Raw genomic sequence first — 15,316 nt, forward strand, 5'->3', positions numbered from 1 at the left:
GCAGCCAACCAGAATAGGATCCCCTCCACTCTCTGTTTCCTGCCAATCAGCCAATGCTCTATCCACGTATGTAACTTTCCCGTAATTCCATGGGCTTTTATCTTGTTAAGTAGCCTCATGTGTGGCACCTTGTCAAAGGCCTTCTGAAAATCCAAATATACAACATCCACTGCATCTCCCTTGTCTAGCCTACTTGTAATTTCCTCAAAAAATTGTAACAGGTTTGTCAGGCAGGATTTTCCTTTAAGGAATCCATGCTGAGTTCTGCCTATCTTGTCATATGCCTCCAGGTACTCTATAACCTCATCCTTGACAATCGACTCCAACAACTTCCCAATCACCGATGTCAAGCTAACGGGTCTATAATTTCCTTTTTGCTTGCTTGCCCCCTTCTTAAATAGCGGAGTGACATTTGCAATCTTCCAGTCCTCCGGAACCATGCCAGAATCTATCGACTTTTGAAAGATCATCGCTAACGCCTCCAGAATCTCCATAGCTACTTCCTTCAGAACACGAAGGTGCATTCCATCTGGTCCGGGAGATTTATCTACCTTTAGACTATTCAGCTTCCTGAGTACTTTCTCTGTCGTAATTGTGACTGCGCACACTTCTCTTCCCTGCCACCCTTGAGTGTCCGGTATACTGCTGATGTCTTCCTCAGTGAGGACAGATGCAAAGTACTCGTTCAGTTTCTCCGCCATCTCCCATTACAATTTCTCCAGCATCATTTTCTATCGGTCCTATACCTACTCTCACCTGTCTTTTACTCTTTATATACTTGAAAAAGTTTTTAGTATCCTCCTTGATTTTATTTGCTAGCTTCCTTTCATAGTTAATCTTTTCCCTCTTAATGACCTTCTTAGTTTCCTTTTGTAAGCTTTTAAAAACTTCCCAATCCGCTGTCTTCCCACTAATTTTTGCTTCCTTGTATGCTCTCTCCTTTGCTTTAACTTTGGCTTTGACTTCTCTTGTCAGCCACGGTTGCATCCTTTTTCCATTCGAAAATTTCTTCTTTTTTGGAATATACCTGTCTTGCACCTTCCTCACTTCTTGCATAAACTCCAGCCACTGCTGCTTTGCCGTCCTTCCCGCCAATGTCCCTTTCCAGTCAACTTTGGCCGGTTCCTCTATCATGCCACTATAATTTCCTTTACTCCACTGAAATACCAACACATCAGATTTCGGCTTCTCTTTTTCAAATTTTACAGTGAACTCAATCATGTTATGATCACTGCCTCCTAAGGGTTCCTTCACCTCAATCTCTCTAATCACCTCCGGTTCATTACACAATACCCAATCCAGTACAGCCGATCCCCTAGTAGGCTCAACAATAAGCAGCTCTAAACAGCTATCTCGCAGACATTCTACAAATTCTCTCTCTTGAGATCCAGTGCCGACCTGATTCTCCCAATCTACTCGCATGTTAAAATCCCCCACAATTATCATAACACTGCCCTTCTATTTTCTGTTGTAACTTGTAGTCCACATCACTGCAGCTGTTTGGAGGCCTGTACATAACTGCCATCAGGGTCCTTTTACCCCTGCGATTTCTTAGCTCAACCCATAAAGGTTCTGCACCTTCCGATCCTATATCACCTCTTTCTAATGATTTAATATCATTTCTTACCAATAAAGCCACGCCTCCCCCTCTGCCTACCTTCCTATCCTTCCAATACACTGTGTATCCTTGGACATTCAGCTCCCAAAATCATATTATACCTCTCCAAATGTTCATAAATCCTGCCTCTCAGGATCTTCTCCATCAACTTACCAACCACTGAAGTAATGTCTATAATTTCCTGGGCTACCTCTACTCCCTTTCTTGAATAAAGGAACATCTGCAACCCTCCAATCCTCCAGAACCTCTCCCATCCCCACTGATGATACAAAGATCATTGCCAGAGGCTCAGCAATCTCCTCCCTCGCTTCCCACAGTAGCCTGGGGTACATCTCATCCAGCCCCGGTGACTTATCCAACTTGATGCTTTCCAAAAGCTCCAGCACATCCTCTTTCTTTCTTCTGTATTTCATTTAAATACATTATTTGTTACTTAGTTAAACAGCAGTTTGTCTTTTTTATACCTTTTTAACTATTTCCATGAAACTTTGGCTAGTAGGGACAGCTGCTTAATTGGAGCAAAATGTATTGGTCCTGATGTGTCCCAATTAACTGGAATCCACTGTATACAAATCACAATGTGTAACACAAAGAATATAGTACACTGTTTCAAATACCATGTCTAAAACACAGATTACAGTATACCAAGATAACTAACATGTATGACACAGACTGTAAAGCACAAACTTAAAACTGCCACATTTCTCTCAGGGCAACTGAAGAGCAAATGAACATGACAATAACTGTACCCAGAAAAGTTTCAAAGACATTATCCTATTGCCACTTAGTCTACTTGATACAGCCCTCCGCACTCTCCACCCACCCCAAGCCGGCCCTCACCCGAAGGAAGGGGCCATCCAGAATCGTTTGCTGCAGATCTTGTGGATGAATTCAGAAAGAAATGTTTGAACATGATGTTAGCTAGTTTGCTACTGTATGTTTGAGAACGATTCAGCAGTTACTCTGTACTTTATAAAGCTAGTCTGAAAGATGCTTGATGGCTGAAGGTAGATGTTGCTTTGACCATTGTTCTACAACTGGATGAAATGGAAACAAAGAAGAACCTTGACTCCATTTCTCAAACTGCACTGAAGAACTTCAAAAGGGGAATAGGAAGAAATATGCAGCATTTTGAGATGTCAAGATTATTGGATGCAATTTCAAATCTTATAGACTGCCATATTAAATACGCATTCATCTGTCAACAATCTCCACCAATGTAGACTTATCCAGCATTTATAAACTCCCGAGTTTCTTAATAAAATTGTTTAAATTCCAATATACGAACTAATCTAATCCATACAAATATAGAGTAAGGAGTTCATTAATGTGATTTAATATACTATATTTGGTATTATTATATTTTGTTTTATAATATGTAATCTCTTGAACTCTGTACTCGTATATATATATATATATAGAAATCAAATCAATAAAAATATTGAAAAGAGATAAACTCCCAAGTGAGGATTCATCTTATCCTCACACAGCAGCTTCTCTTCTTCCAAGAAAACACTTCTAACTATTCAACCTTATTAATCACATCATGAAAAGTTATTGGCAGATTCACTGACACCCTTTTCCCTTGCAGTAAAGATGGAACCCTGATGGATGACAATGCTAGATTAATTGAAATGGATTAGCTGTCAGAGGTTCTACTCACTATCTGCTAATTGTTAATTACTGTGAATGAAACTCTGCAGTGTTGAAAAGTAATAACCGCAAGTGCTGTCTCATTTTCTTATGGCCAATGCATGAAGTAAAATTACTTTCATTTAATCTTCCTCTCACTCTCTTAAGTGTAATCTTTGTTTTATTCTCTTGCCTTCTGAGTATCTTAGTTGGCATGCAAACCACCTTCTCTAATTTATACTTCCTCAGTCCATCCATCTGATTGGTTAAAGAAAATAACTCAAAGACTTGCCAGCCTTCCTCTGATTTTCAGCTCTCACTTTCAGCAACTTTCAGTACAAAATGGAGACAACGTGAAGTGGAAATATCAGTAAAATCAATAGTCACAGTAGATTATGTCCAAATGTAATTATTCCCTATTTTACTGAAACCTTAGTGGCATTGCTTTAACTGGTAGCCTACCTGCAATCATGATTTCAATTTCTGCCATGGTGGGATCTTCAGGATCCGTAAGGAACAGATTCACATCTCCCACCATACAGTCTTCTTCTGTGTATAAACCACTCGTCCACCTCACCTTGTCTAAGACTATGAAGGTACATTCTGTTAGAAACAAATAAAGAACATTAGTTCGGATATCTCAGATATAGCTGTAACCATACTACATTGTTCATTCACACTTATAAAATTAGTTTATTGTACCAGATTGGTGATAATATTATATAAAAGTGGAGCAATAAGGGCTTGAAGACCATATTTTAAATCAGTAAGTACTGAATTGCACAAAATAGTCCGCAGGTTTTAACCTATGTGCAATCCTTTCACCATAAGCTTGTAATGAGTTAGCCTTTACTGCGAGTACAAACTAACAGCAACATAACTGCAATGCATGTGGAATAATAATGAAAAGGCCATTTCCAATAAATAAACAGGCCTAGAATGGATATAATTCAGGTAACCACAAAACATAAAAGTTTGAATTTTTCTTCTAAGGGAAACTAAGACAATTACCTGTATGAATCCTGATAGACACTGATGCAAATTTACTGAACAACACACGCAAAATGCTAGAGGAACTCAGCAGGCCAGGCAGCTTCTTCTTCTTCATGTGCCTTGCGCGTTACACGCTTGGGCGATCATGGCTCTTCACATCGAACGATCCTTCGCAGCACCAATGATATCTCACACACTTAGATCTGTTAGTTCTTTCACAGTGTCCATACATTTTCTTCTTTGCCTTCCTCTTCCGCGTTTCCCAGGCATACGGCCTTGTAATGTAAGGCATTCGTTTTCTCCCTTTCTGATGACATGGCCCAGGAATTTAAGTTTCCTCTCATTTCATGTTCTCATTGAAGTTTTTTTTTGTATGGGCATGTTGGAGTACTGTCTCATTAGTTACACTATATATGATATTTTCGGCATTCTTCTGAGAAACCACATTTCTGTTGCTTCTAAGTTTCTTTGGAGTTCTGGTGTTATCGTCTATGTTTCGGAAGCATACAACACGATTGACCAGATGTAACATTTCAGTAGCCTAAGCCTCGTCATAGAAATGTGTCCGTTGGTAAAACTGGGTTTCATTTTTTGGAAGCTGGCTTTGGCAATGGCAATTCTTCTTTTTATTTCTACAACGTTTGTACTTTACTTCTAGCATCTTGTGATATAAAGCTACCAAGGTAATTAAAGCTGGTCTTTTGTTCAATCTCTTGGTTACCGATGTATAATTGGCAGTTGGGAGTATCCTGCTGTTTTGATATTACCATACATTTGGTTTTTTTACAGTTGATGGTTAGACCAAAATCTGCACTTGTTTGTACTACTTTGTCTAGGAGGATTTGTAGGTCGTCTGCAGCACTTGCTATTAGGGTGGTATCGTCTGCGTATCTTATATTGTTGATGTTAACACCTCCAGTTTTTATCCCATCTAGGCCTCCTATTTCTCTGAGAATCATTTCACTATATATATTAAATAAATCCAGTGAGGCAACGCATCCCTGCCTAACTCCTCTTTGAATTTTAGTCCAACTGCTTGTATTATCAACTTTTACCGCCGCCGTTTGGTTCCAATATAAAGTTTGAAGCAGTTGTTGGTCCCTTCCATCAATGTTTAATTCAGCGAGAATTTGAAATAATTTTTCATGTTACATTACGTCAAATGCTTTAGTGAAATCAATAAAACATAAAAAGACACCATTATGATATTCAGTTGCCCTTTCTGAAAGCATTTGTCGTATGAAAATTGCATTATTAGTTCCTCTATCCTCAATAAATCCATATTGCAGTTTAGAAGTTTCTGGTCTTAACTTGTTTTTAATTCAACTCAGAACAATTCTCAACAAAATCTTTATTATGTGACTCATAAGATTGATTGTTCTATAATTTTCGCAGCCAATAGTTCCAGGAATGTTTGGTAGAGTTATAAATACTGATTTCAAGAGAACGTCAGGCAATACACCAGTCTCACATATGCCATTAAACAGTTCAAAAAGAATATCTATGTCCAGATCTTCTAGGGCTCGTATCATTTCCACTGAAATTTCATCAGGTCCAGTGGCTTTACCATGTTTCATGCTTTTCATTGTTTTAGTTATTTCTTCTTTGGTAACAGGTGGGCCAGAATTAGGGTGTTTAATATCTGGGGGTTCCCCTCTATTACTGTATCTTCAAACAGCTGCTCTATATACTGAATCCACTTCTCAGATACTTTATCTGGATCTGTTAGTATGGATCCGTCTGCTGATCTTACGCATCCCATAGAGGAGGTTTTCTTAATTCCAGTCATTTCCTTAATTTTCTTGTGCATTTCTTTGCCGTTGTTAATATGGCCTTCTACTTCATTGGGGTGTATGAGGTGGTTGGTCCTGACTAAATATCAGGAAATGCCAATAGCGATTATATAGCTTCTCCCACCCAAGACAATTCTGCCTTCAGATAGGATTTAGGTCCAGGTGCACCCTGGAAAAAAGCCACAGTCGACATTTTGGAATGAAACCCTTCAGCAGGACAGGAGAAGAAAAGCTGAGGAGTAGATTTAAAAGGTGGGGGAGGGGAGAGAGAAACACCAGGTGATCGGTGAAACTTAGGGGGTGGGGAGGGATGAAGCAGAGAGCTGGGAAGTTGATTGGTGAAAGGGACAGAAGGCCATGGAAGAAAGAACAGGGGTGGGGGGGGGGGAGAGCACCAGAGGGAGGCGATGGGTGGACAATGAGAGAGGAACAAGGGGATGGGAAATGGTGAAGGGGGAGGAGGCATTACTGGAAGTTTGAGAAATCGATGTTCAGGCCATCAAGTTGGAGGCTACCCAAACGGAATATAAAGTGTTGTTCCTCCAACCTAAGTGTGGCCTCATCACAACAGTGGAGGAGGCCGTGGATGGACATACCGAATGGGAATGGGAAGTGGAATTAAAATGGGTGGCCACTGGGAATCCCGCTTGTTCTGGCAGACGTAACACAAATGCTCAGCGAAGCTATCTCCTTATCTACGTTGAGTCTCACTGACATACAAGAGGCCACAATGGGAGCACCAAACACAGTATATGACCCAAGAGATTCACAGGGGACCTCACCTGGAAGGCCTGTTTGGGGCCCTGAATGGCAGTGAGGAATGAGGTGTAGGGGCAGGTGTACGACTTGTTCCGCTTGCAAGAATAAGTGCCAGGAAGGATGAATGGACAAGGGAGTCTCGTAGGGAGCGATGCCTGCAGAAAGCAGAAAGTGGGGGGGGGCGAGGGAAAGACGTGTCTGGTGGGGAGATCCAGTTGGAGGTGGCAGAAGTTTTGGAGAATTATGTGCTGGACGCGGAGGCTAGTTGGGTGGTAGTGAGGACAAGAGGAACCCTATCCTGGCAGGGTGGTGGGACAATGGGGATAACAGCAGAGTGCGTGAAATGGAAGAGTTGCGGTTGAGGGCAGTGTTGATGGTGGAGGAAGGGAAGTATCTTTGAAAAAGGAGGACATCTCCTTCGTTCTAGAATGAAAAGCCTCATCCTGAGAGCAGATGCGGAGGAGACGGAGGAATTTAGAGAACGGAATGGCGTTTTTACAAGTAGCAGGGTGGAACGAAGCATAGTCCAGGTAGCTGTGAGAGTCCGTTGGTTTACAATAGACATCAGTGGATAAGCTGTCTCTGGAGATAGAGACAGTAAGATTGAGAAAGGGAAGGGAAGTGGACCAGGCATGGTGGAAGTTGGAGGCAAAGTGGATGAAATTGACGAGCTCAGCATGGTTACAGAAAACAGCACCAATGCAATTGTCGATGTTGCGTAGGAAAAGTGCGGGAAGGTCACCAAATACAGGCTTGAAACATAGACTGTTCCACATAGCCGACAAACAGGCAGGCATAGCTGTGACCTATGGCTACCCCTTTTGTTTGAAGGAAATTGGAGGGGCCAAAGGAGAAATTATTTAGAGTAAGGACAAGTTCTGCTAGGTGGAGGAGAGTGGTTCTGGAGGGGAATTGGTTGGGTCTGGTGTCCAGAAAGAAATGGAGAGCTTTGAGGCCTTCCCAGTGAGGGATGGAGGTGTAGAGGTACTGGACATCCACAGTGAAAATAAGATGATGGGGGCCAGGGAACCTGAAATACTTGAAAAAAATCAAGAGTGCGTGAGGTATCACGGACGTAGGTAGGAAGGGACTAAACCAGGGGGATAAAACAGAGTTGAGGTATGCAGATATGAGTTCAGTGGGACAGGAACAAGCTGAAACAATGGGTCTACCTGGACAAGCGGGTTTGTGGATTTTGGTAGGAGGTAGAAGCGGAGGTGTGGGGTACGGGAACTATGAGATTGGTGGCGGTGGATGGGAGATCCCTAGAGTCAAACCACCCAGCTCTTTGCTTCATCCCTCTCCCTCCAATTTTCACCTATTGCCTGGCGTTTCTCTCCCCTCCCCCCACCTTTCAAATCTACTCAGCGTTTTTCTCCAGTCCTGCTGAAGGGTTTTGGCCCAAAACATCGACTGTGTTTTTTCCCATTAATGCTGCCTGGCCTGTTGAGTTCTTCCAGCATTTTGTGTGTGTTGCTCTGATTTCCAGCATCTGCAGATTTTCTCTTGTTCATGCAGACTTACTGTTCGTCAGGAAGCAATAATTTAGCTCAGACCTGCATAAACTTCAGATTGAAATTGTATTGACAAAATATTTCAAACCATAAAAAACCAAATAAAGAGAAGGACCCATCACTTATATATCAGTCTATATCACGCACATAGTCGTTGGAGCTCATTGTTGCATAATCAATCCAGTTTTCTTCATTTGTTCTCACAGTACCAAAACAGTTCTGCGCTGAAAAAAAAACACCCAGTCCAAATAAGAAACAAAATACCTATGTAACATCCAAGGAAAAAGGCACAGAACTTTCTCCAATGTCATGTGCTAGTTGGCGAACTGAAAGTTATCTGCATGTTCTCTATGAGACTAAATCTGCACTAGGATTTTCTCACATTGGTATCTGTCTATCCAAATTTGGCTCTGTAAGCATTTTACCATGTTCTTCCACTATCATCATTGTCCATGCCTTTCCTGTGTCTTTCTCCTGCACCTTCTCTCAAAAACTGGCTACCCATTCTTTTCCTGGGCATTTTATTGACCAAATTATTAACTCGTGGCTAATTACAACAAGCCTAACCTGAATTTTTAATTTGACAGCAAAAATGAAATTTTCCATTGTATAATGTAATTAGAAAACATAGAAAAACTGACAGCACAATACAGGCAGGCAAATGAGACTAGATTAGTTGGGGACCTTGGTTAGAAACATAGAAAACCTACAACACAATATAGGCCCTTTGGCCCACAAAACTGTGCCAAACGTCCTTACCTGAGAAATTACCCTAGGGTTACCCATAGCACTCTATTTTTCTGAGCTCCATATACCTTTCCAGGAGTCTCATAAAAGACCCTATTGTATCGGCCTCCACGACCGTCGCTGGCAGCCTATTCCACGCACTCACCACTCTCTGTGTAAAAAAAACTTGCCCCCGACATCTCCTCTGTACCTTCTTCTAAGCACCTTAAAACTGTGCCCTCTTGTGCTAGCCATTTCAGCCCTGGGAAAAAGCCTCTGACTATCCACACGATCAATGCCTTTCATCATCTTATACACCTCTATCAGGTCACCTCTCATCCTCCGTTACTCCAAGGAAAAAAAGGCCGTGTTCACTTAACCTATTCTCTTAAGGCATGCTCCCCAATCCAGGCAACATCCTAGTAAATCTCCTCTGCACCCTTTCTATGGTTTCCACATCCTTCTTGTAGCGAGGCGACCAGATCTGAGCACAGTACTCCAAGTGGGGTCTGACCAGGGTCCTATATAGCTGCAACATTACCTCTCGGCTCCTAAACTCAATCCCAATGCACCGTATGCTTTGTTAACCTGTGCAACCTGTGTTGCAGCTTTGAGTGTCCTATGGACTCGGACCCCAAGATCCCTCTGATCCTCCACACTGCCAAGAGTCTTACCATTAATACTATATTCTGACATCATATTTGACCCACCAAAATGAACCACCTCACACTTATCTGGGTTGAACTCCATCTGCCACTTCTTAGCCCAGTTTTGCATCCTATCATGTCCCGCTGTAACCTCTGACAGCCCTCCATACTATCCACAACACCTCCAACCTTTGTGTCACCAGCAAATTTACTAACCCATTGCTCCACTTCTTCATCCAGGTCTTTTATAAAAATCACTAAGAATAGAAGTCCCAGAACAAATCCCTGAGGCACACCACTCGTCACCGACCTCCATGCAGAATATGACCTGTCTACAACCACCCTTTGCCTTCTGTGGGCAAGCCAGTTCTGGATCCACAAAGCAATTTCCCCTTGAATCCCATGCCTCCTTACTTTCTCAATAAGCCTTGCATGGGGTACCTTATCAAATGCCTTGCTGAAATCCATATACACTACATCTACTGCTCTACCTTCATCAATGTGTTTAGTCACATCCTTAATCAGGCTCGTAAGGCATAACCTGCCTTTGACAAAGCCATGCTGACTATTATACCTCTCCAAATGTTCATAAATCCTGCCTCTCAGGATCTTCTCCATCAACTTACCAACCACTGAAATGTGGTAGAAGGATTAATCTCTTTCCAATTCAGCAAAATGGATCTTCTAGCCATTAAAGTAAGAAATGCAATCGTCCGACGACCTGAAGAGGTTAAATTGGTCACCAATGTCTTTGTCTCTGATCGGTCAGATCAATGCTATCAAGATGATTATTTTGCCTAAATTTTTATATGTATTTCAATTGGTACCAATTTTTATTCCAAAATCTTTTTTTTGATAATGTTGATTCAAAAACTTCTTCATATATATGGCAGAACAAAAACTCTACGCTAGGTAAAAGGCATTTACAGAAATCTAAAAAAGAGGTGGGTGGGGGGTTAGCGGTCCCGAATCTTAGATTTTATTATTGGGCAATTAATATTCGATACTTAAAATTTTGTTTACGGGACTTGGATGTAATTTCAAGTCCACATTGGGTAAATCTTGAATGTAATTCATTACAAAGGTTTTCATTGGGTTGTTTTAGGGACTTCGCTTCCTTTCATTCTTTCTAAATTGTATAAACAAATGAATAATCCAATAGTTAAGCATACTTTACGTACATGGTTTCAATTTCAAAATTTTTTTGGGTTGAACCAACTTATTTTAGCAAGTCCTATTATATCTAATTTCTTTTTTCAACTTTCCACTATGGATCAAGCTTATTTAGATTGGAAAATCAAAGGTATAGTACGACTTTGTGATTTATTTTTCGGCTAATTGTTTTAAGTCCTTTGAACAACTATCTAATGAATATAATTTATCTAGATCTCACTTTTTTAGATATCTACATGCATGGAAAGGAACAACCCAAACAATAATTAAACCAGAGTCTTACATATGCATTTGCAGTTCACTTTATGGAAACTGCAAATTGCTGGGTAGGGCCTAATGCAGGTGGTAGCCCATGGTTAACATGGTGAAAATAGGTGGAAACAATACTTGACACAAATTAGTCATATTTTTCATAAAATGCATTTTATACCCTGGACCATTTCATCTGCACTGACCAATTAAGGACTGCTTGTGTATTAAATTATAGACTTGGCTCTCATCTCTGCAGCCAAAATTCAAATCAACCTCAAAGTGATAGTATGGGACTTCCTTACGGTATCTATCTGAACACAAACTCTTCACTTAAAAACCGATCCAAAGTTGGTACATGTAGCAATCAGGAACATGTCACAATGAGAAAATACTGAATCTTCCTGGTTTGGGGCAACAAAAGCTTATTGTTTAAAACTGACCAGACGTGCTTAATACTTACCCTGGGCCAAACCATATACAGCTGTTTTATTAATTCCACTTATGTAAAGTGATAAAAAATCGAATAATTTCCCTTTGACATTCAAGGGACAAGCAGTGAATGCATCACCATCTTGGAGGTCATCACTTGGTAAGGCAGGTGAGTAACTTCTGCAGCAGACAAATCAATGACAGGGTCTCTTGAGATAAGGGACCATCTGATTCCCCACAGCATTTTTACATCTACAAGCTCCAAGTCTGGAGCACAATGGAATATTCTCCACTTGACTGGATGAGCGCAGTTCCAATGATTCTCCAGAAGCTCCACATTAACCATGACAAAGCAGCTTGCTTGACTGACATCCCAAGCACCACATTAAATAATCCATTCATAGACTCAGGCAGGCAGATTAGGACTATAGATCCTTCATAGGATATTGACAGCACCTCCCAATCCCATGACATCTACTGCCTAGAAAACTAGCTGCAGTGCATGCACAGTAACACCACTCCTTTCAGCTTCTGTTAAAAGACTTACATTCCTTTATCATTGTTGGGTTAGAATGCTGCATCTACCTAGACTAGGAATGTAGGAAATAAGAGCGGGAGTAAGCCATTCAGCCCTCAAGCCTGGTTAATATTCTAGCTCCACCTATTCCCATGTCCCTCAATTCCCTTAACATCCAGAGAAATAAGAGTAACCACACAAGGATTGCAATGACTCAAGGAATGACTCATAGAAATGAGGGCCTTGCCAGCAGCAAGCATGTCCCAGGATGGAGAAGTTTATGAAAGAGAAACATACCAGTTCCTTGGCATCATTGCTCCTCAGACTGATGAACCAGAACAAATTTAGTAGTGTTCTGCACAAATATCAGTAAAGGAAAAGTCCAATGACTGAATGAAGCCAATCCAAGCAACCAACAAATTAGCAAATCCTTACTATCATCATCCTCCTGCCAGCTTCTCTGCATCTGATACTCCTGTTCCAGGGTGAGAGACTCTGAAGCTGTGAGTTTCAGTAACTCTTCTGATTTCATCCACTGGTGATACCTGCAACCAATTAAATGTACTGTAAATCATAAATAGAAAGACACGTGTGTAATCAATTACAAATAACAGCAAAAAAATATTTGGTGCACTTGAATAAAACACTCTCCTCCCAATCTACTATGTACAATAATACAATATGCAACAGGGAATCAGCAGCTTATTTAACAATTCTCCCCCAAAGTCATGGAAATACACGAGGACAGTAAGACCAGACTAATTTGCCAGCATGCAATTCATACAATTAAAGTCAAGGTTATTGTCCTCTACAATTGAGACAAGTGACTCTGTAACCAAGATTTAGCCAAATTCTCTGATACCAAGAGCTATTTTCCAAAGTCATGGTCACCAAGCATCTCTGCAGAAATTCTGAGTACTTGGCTCTAGCTGGTCAACCCCGCTCAAAAATTACACCAGTTTCTAATGCAGAGTTTGAAGACGAGAATATACAACACAAAAACCTGCACCAAAACCAACACAAAATGCAGCACCTGATACTGTTGTTGCTATTCCAAATTTGGGAAGAGTGGGAGGTGGAAGAAAGGGTCTTGCACCTTATTAAGCTTTATGATCTCTGCAAGCAAACAACAAAGAGTCACATAATGGTCACTGAATAGAAGGAGTCTGTTTGGCCAAACAAGTCCATACTGGCCAAATGAAAGCAACCCAGCCTATCCCACAATTTAAATGTCTGTGTGGCATGAATATTGATCATCTTTCATATGACACAAGAAGCCTCACACTTGAAGGTCCACCTCTCATTTGAGTCCACAGCTTCCTACGATGTCACTAACTGACACGCTATGCTGAAGATCTATTTGAGCAGATTAATGTGATGGGTCCTTCCTTTGCACTTTGGGTTATTTATCATCTTCCATTTGAGGAGAAGGTGGCCATAACATCCACCATCTTCAAAAGGGGCTGAAGCCGGGCATTTCTGTTGCAAGATCAGTGATGAGTTATTTTACAGTTATAGCACAGAGAATGAAACAAGCCCTTGGTCACCACATCCTTGACAACCATCAGCCACCCATTTCTACACATATCCTACATTAAGCTACTTTTAATTTACCTCCCATTCTCATTAACAACTTCCCCAAATCTACCAGACCTCTATACATCAGGGCCAATTTACAATGGCTAACTAACTTACCATGCTGCATGTTTTTGGGATGTGCGAAGAAACTGGAGCACCTACACAGGAAACCCAGTATCTTTGTTTCCAGCATTGGGCCTGACTCACAGTCCCTTCCAACTGGATGATGTCCAGGTGCTCAAAGCAGACACTGGGTATTTTTGCCAGTATGTTGTGATGGATTTGACAAGATGTGAATGGGTAGCTGACATCATGGCAGTTGCCACCTTAGCTGTTTGGTGCAATTGAACACAGGTGGTGCAATTAACAATATTTAAAATACAGGTACATGGATAGTAAAGATTTAGAGTGGTTTACAGTTGAATGGGATCAGTCTGGAGAGACATCTTGGCTGGCATTGACTAGTTCGGCCAAAGGATCTGTTTCCATGGTGTACAACTTCATGAATTTCTTAATCTAGTCTGTCAAACTCTAATAAGTTTTGATAAAATTTCCTCTCATCCTCCAAAACTCTTCAGAATACAGTCCCAAAGTCTATCTCGTCTCATATGGAAAACTCATTGTTCTTGTAACCAATCTAGTGAGTCTCAGCAAGTTCCTCAGTTGGAGTGCACCTAAATATCCTTGTCTAAATTAAACTGAACATTAATGTATTTCTTATGGTGGCTGCAGAACATAAGATAACACTAATCTGCCGCTGAATAAACAAGGACCAATGTTACAATACAGTGTATTCTGGCAGTGTTCCTTTGGGATGTTCTGACACCGTTTTCACCAAGTTCACCCTTGTTTTCAGAGTTATACCAGGCAGTAGGCCCAAGTAGAAGGGTACTTAGTTATTTTAATCTTATGGGCAAGTTGTACTTCTGTGGAAAGAAACCTTAGGATTGTTCATATCATCCTTGTTGTTCAGGTGAAATAATCACAGGAAATCAGAATCAGGAAACCACCAGTAATTGTAAAAAGCTGTCAGGTGCTGAGTGAGGTGTCATGGCAAAGGACAACATCAATCTGAGTCAAGCCAAGTACAGTGAGGTACAGGTACAATGAAACATTTGCTTGCACCAGTATCACAAGTATGTAGAGTCAGGCAACAGACAGAACATAAATTATTCAAGATAGTTAAAAAAAAACTGTGCAAAGCACAATTAGGAACAATATGGTGCAAGAAGTGGTTGTTGTGCTCCACACTGAGGTAGAGTTCGGGTTAGGGCTGCGCAGGTCTGTTTAGGAATGACGACCATCAGACTTCTCGATGATTAACACAGTATGAAATACCCTGAGATATCTGGACTCCAGGTGAGAACTGGAAAGAAGCAATTAGTGGTGTGCCTCAAGGATCATTCTTTGGTCTTCAGTCGCGAAGCGTCACAGGAAAGCGACATCTATCATCAAGGACCCCACCACCCAGGATCGAATCAGAATCAGGTTTAATATCACTAGCATATGTTGTGAACTTTGTTGACTTGACAGCAGCAGTACAAAAATAGGAAAAAAACTGTATATTACAGTAGTATATATTTATATTAAATAGTTAAATTAAATAAGTTGTGCAAAAATAGAAATTTTTAAAAAGTGAGCTAGTATTCATGGCTCTCTTCTTACTGCTACCACGAGAAAGAAGG

The 15,316-nt window shown here is 40.9% G+C and overlaps 1 protein-coding gene across 1 annotated transcript in view; it reads right to left on the reverse strand.

Moving 5' to 3' along the window:
• nat9 (N-acetyltransferase 9) overlaps nucleotides 1-15,316 on the reverse strand; it is a 31,955-nt gene that overhangs the window by 15,115 nt on the left and 1,524 nt on the right. The window contains exons 2-3 of the mRNA XM_072242290.1: nucleotides 12,489-12,598; nucleotides 3,713-3,853 (exon numbers count right to left, since the gene is read on the reverse strand). Coding sequence (XP_072098391.1) covers nucleotides 3,713-3,853; nucleotides 12,489-12,598 — 251 coding nt within the window. The remainder of the gene's footprint in view (nucleotides 1-3,712; nucleotides 3,854-12,488; nucleotides 12,599-15,316) is intronic.

The sequence above is a fragment of the Mobula birostris genome, chromosome 24 (genome assembly GCF_030028105.1).
Source record: "Mobula birostris isolate sMobBir1 chromosome 24, sMobBir1.hap1, whole genome shotgun sequence".
NCBI lineage: Eukaryota > Metazoa > Chordata > Chondrichthyes > Myliobatiformes > Myliobatidae > Mobula > Mobula birostris.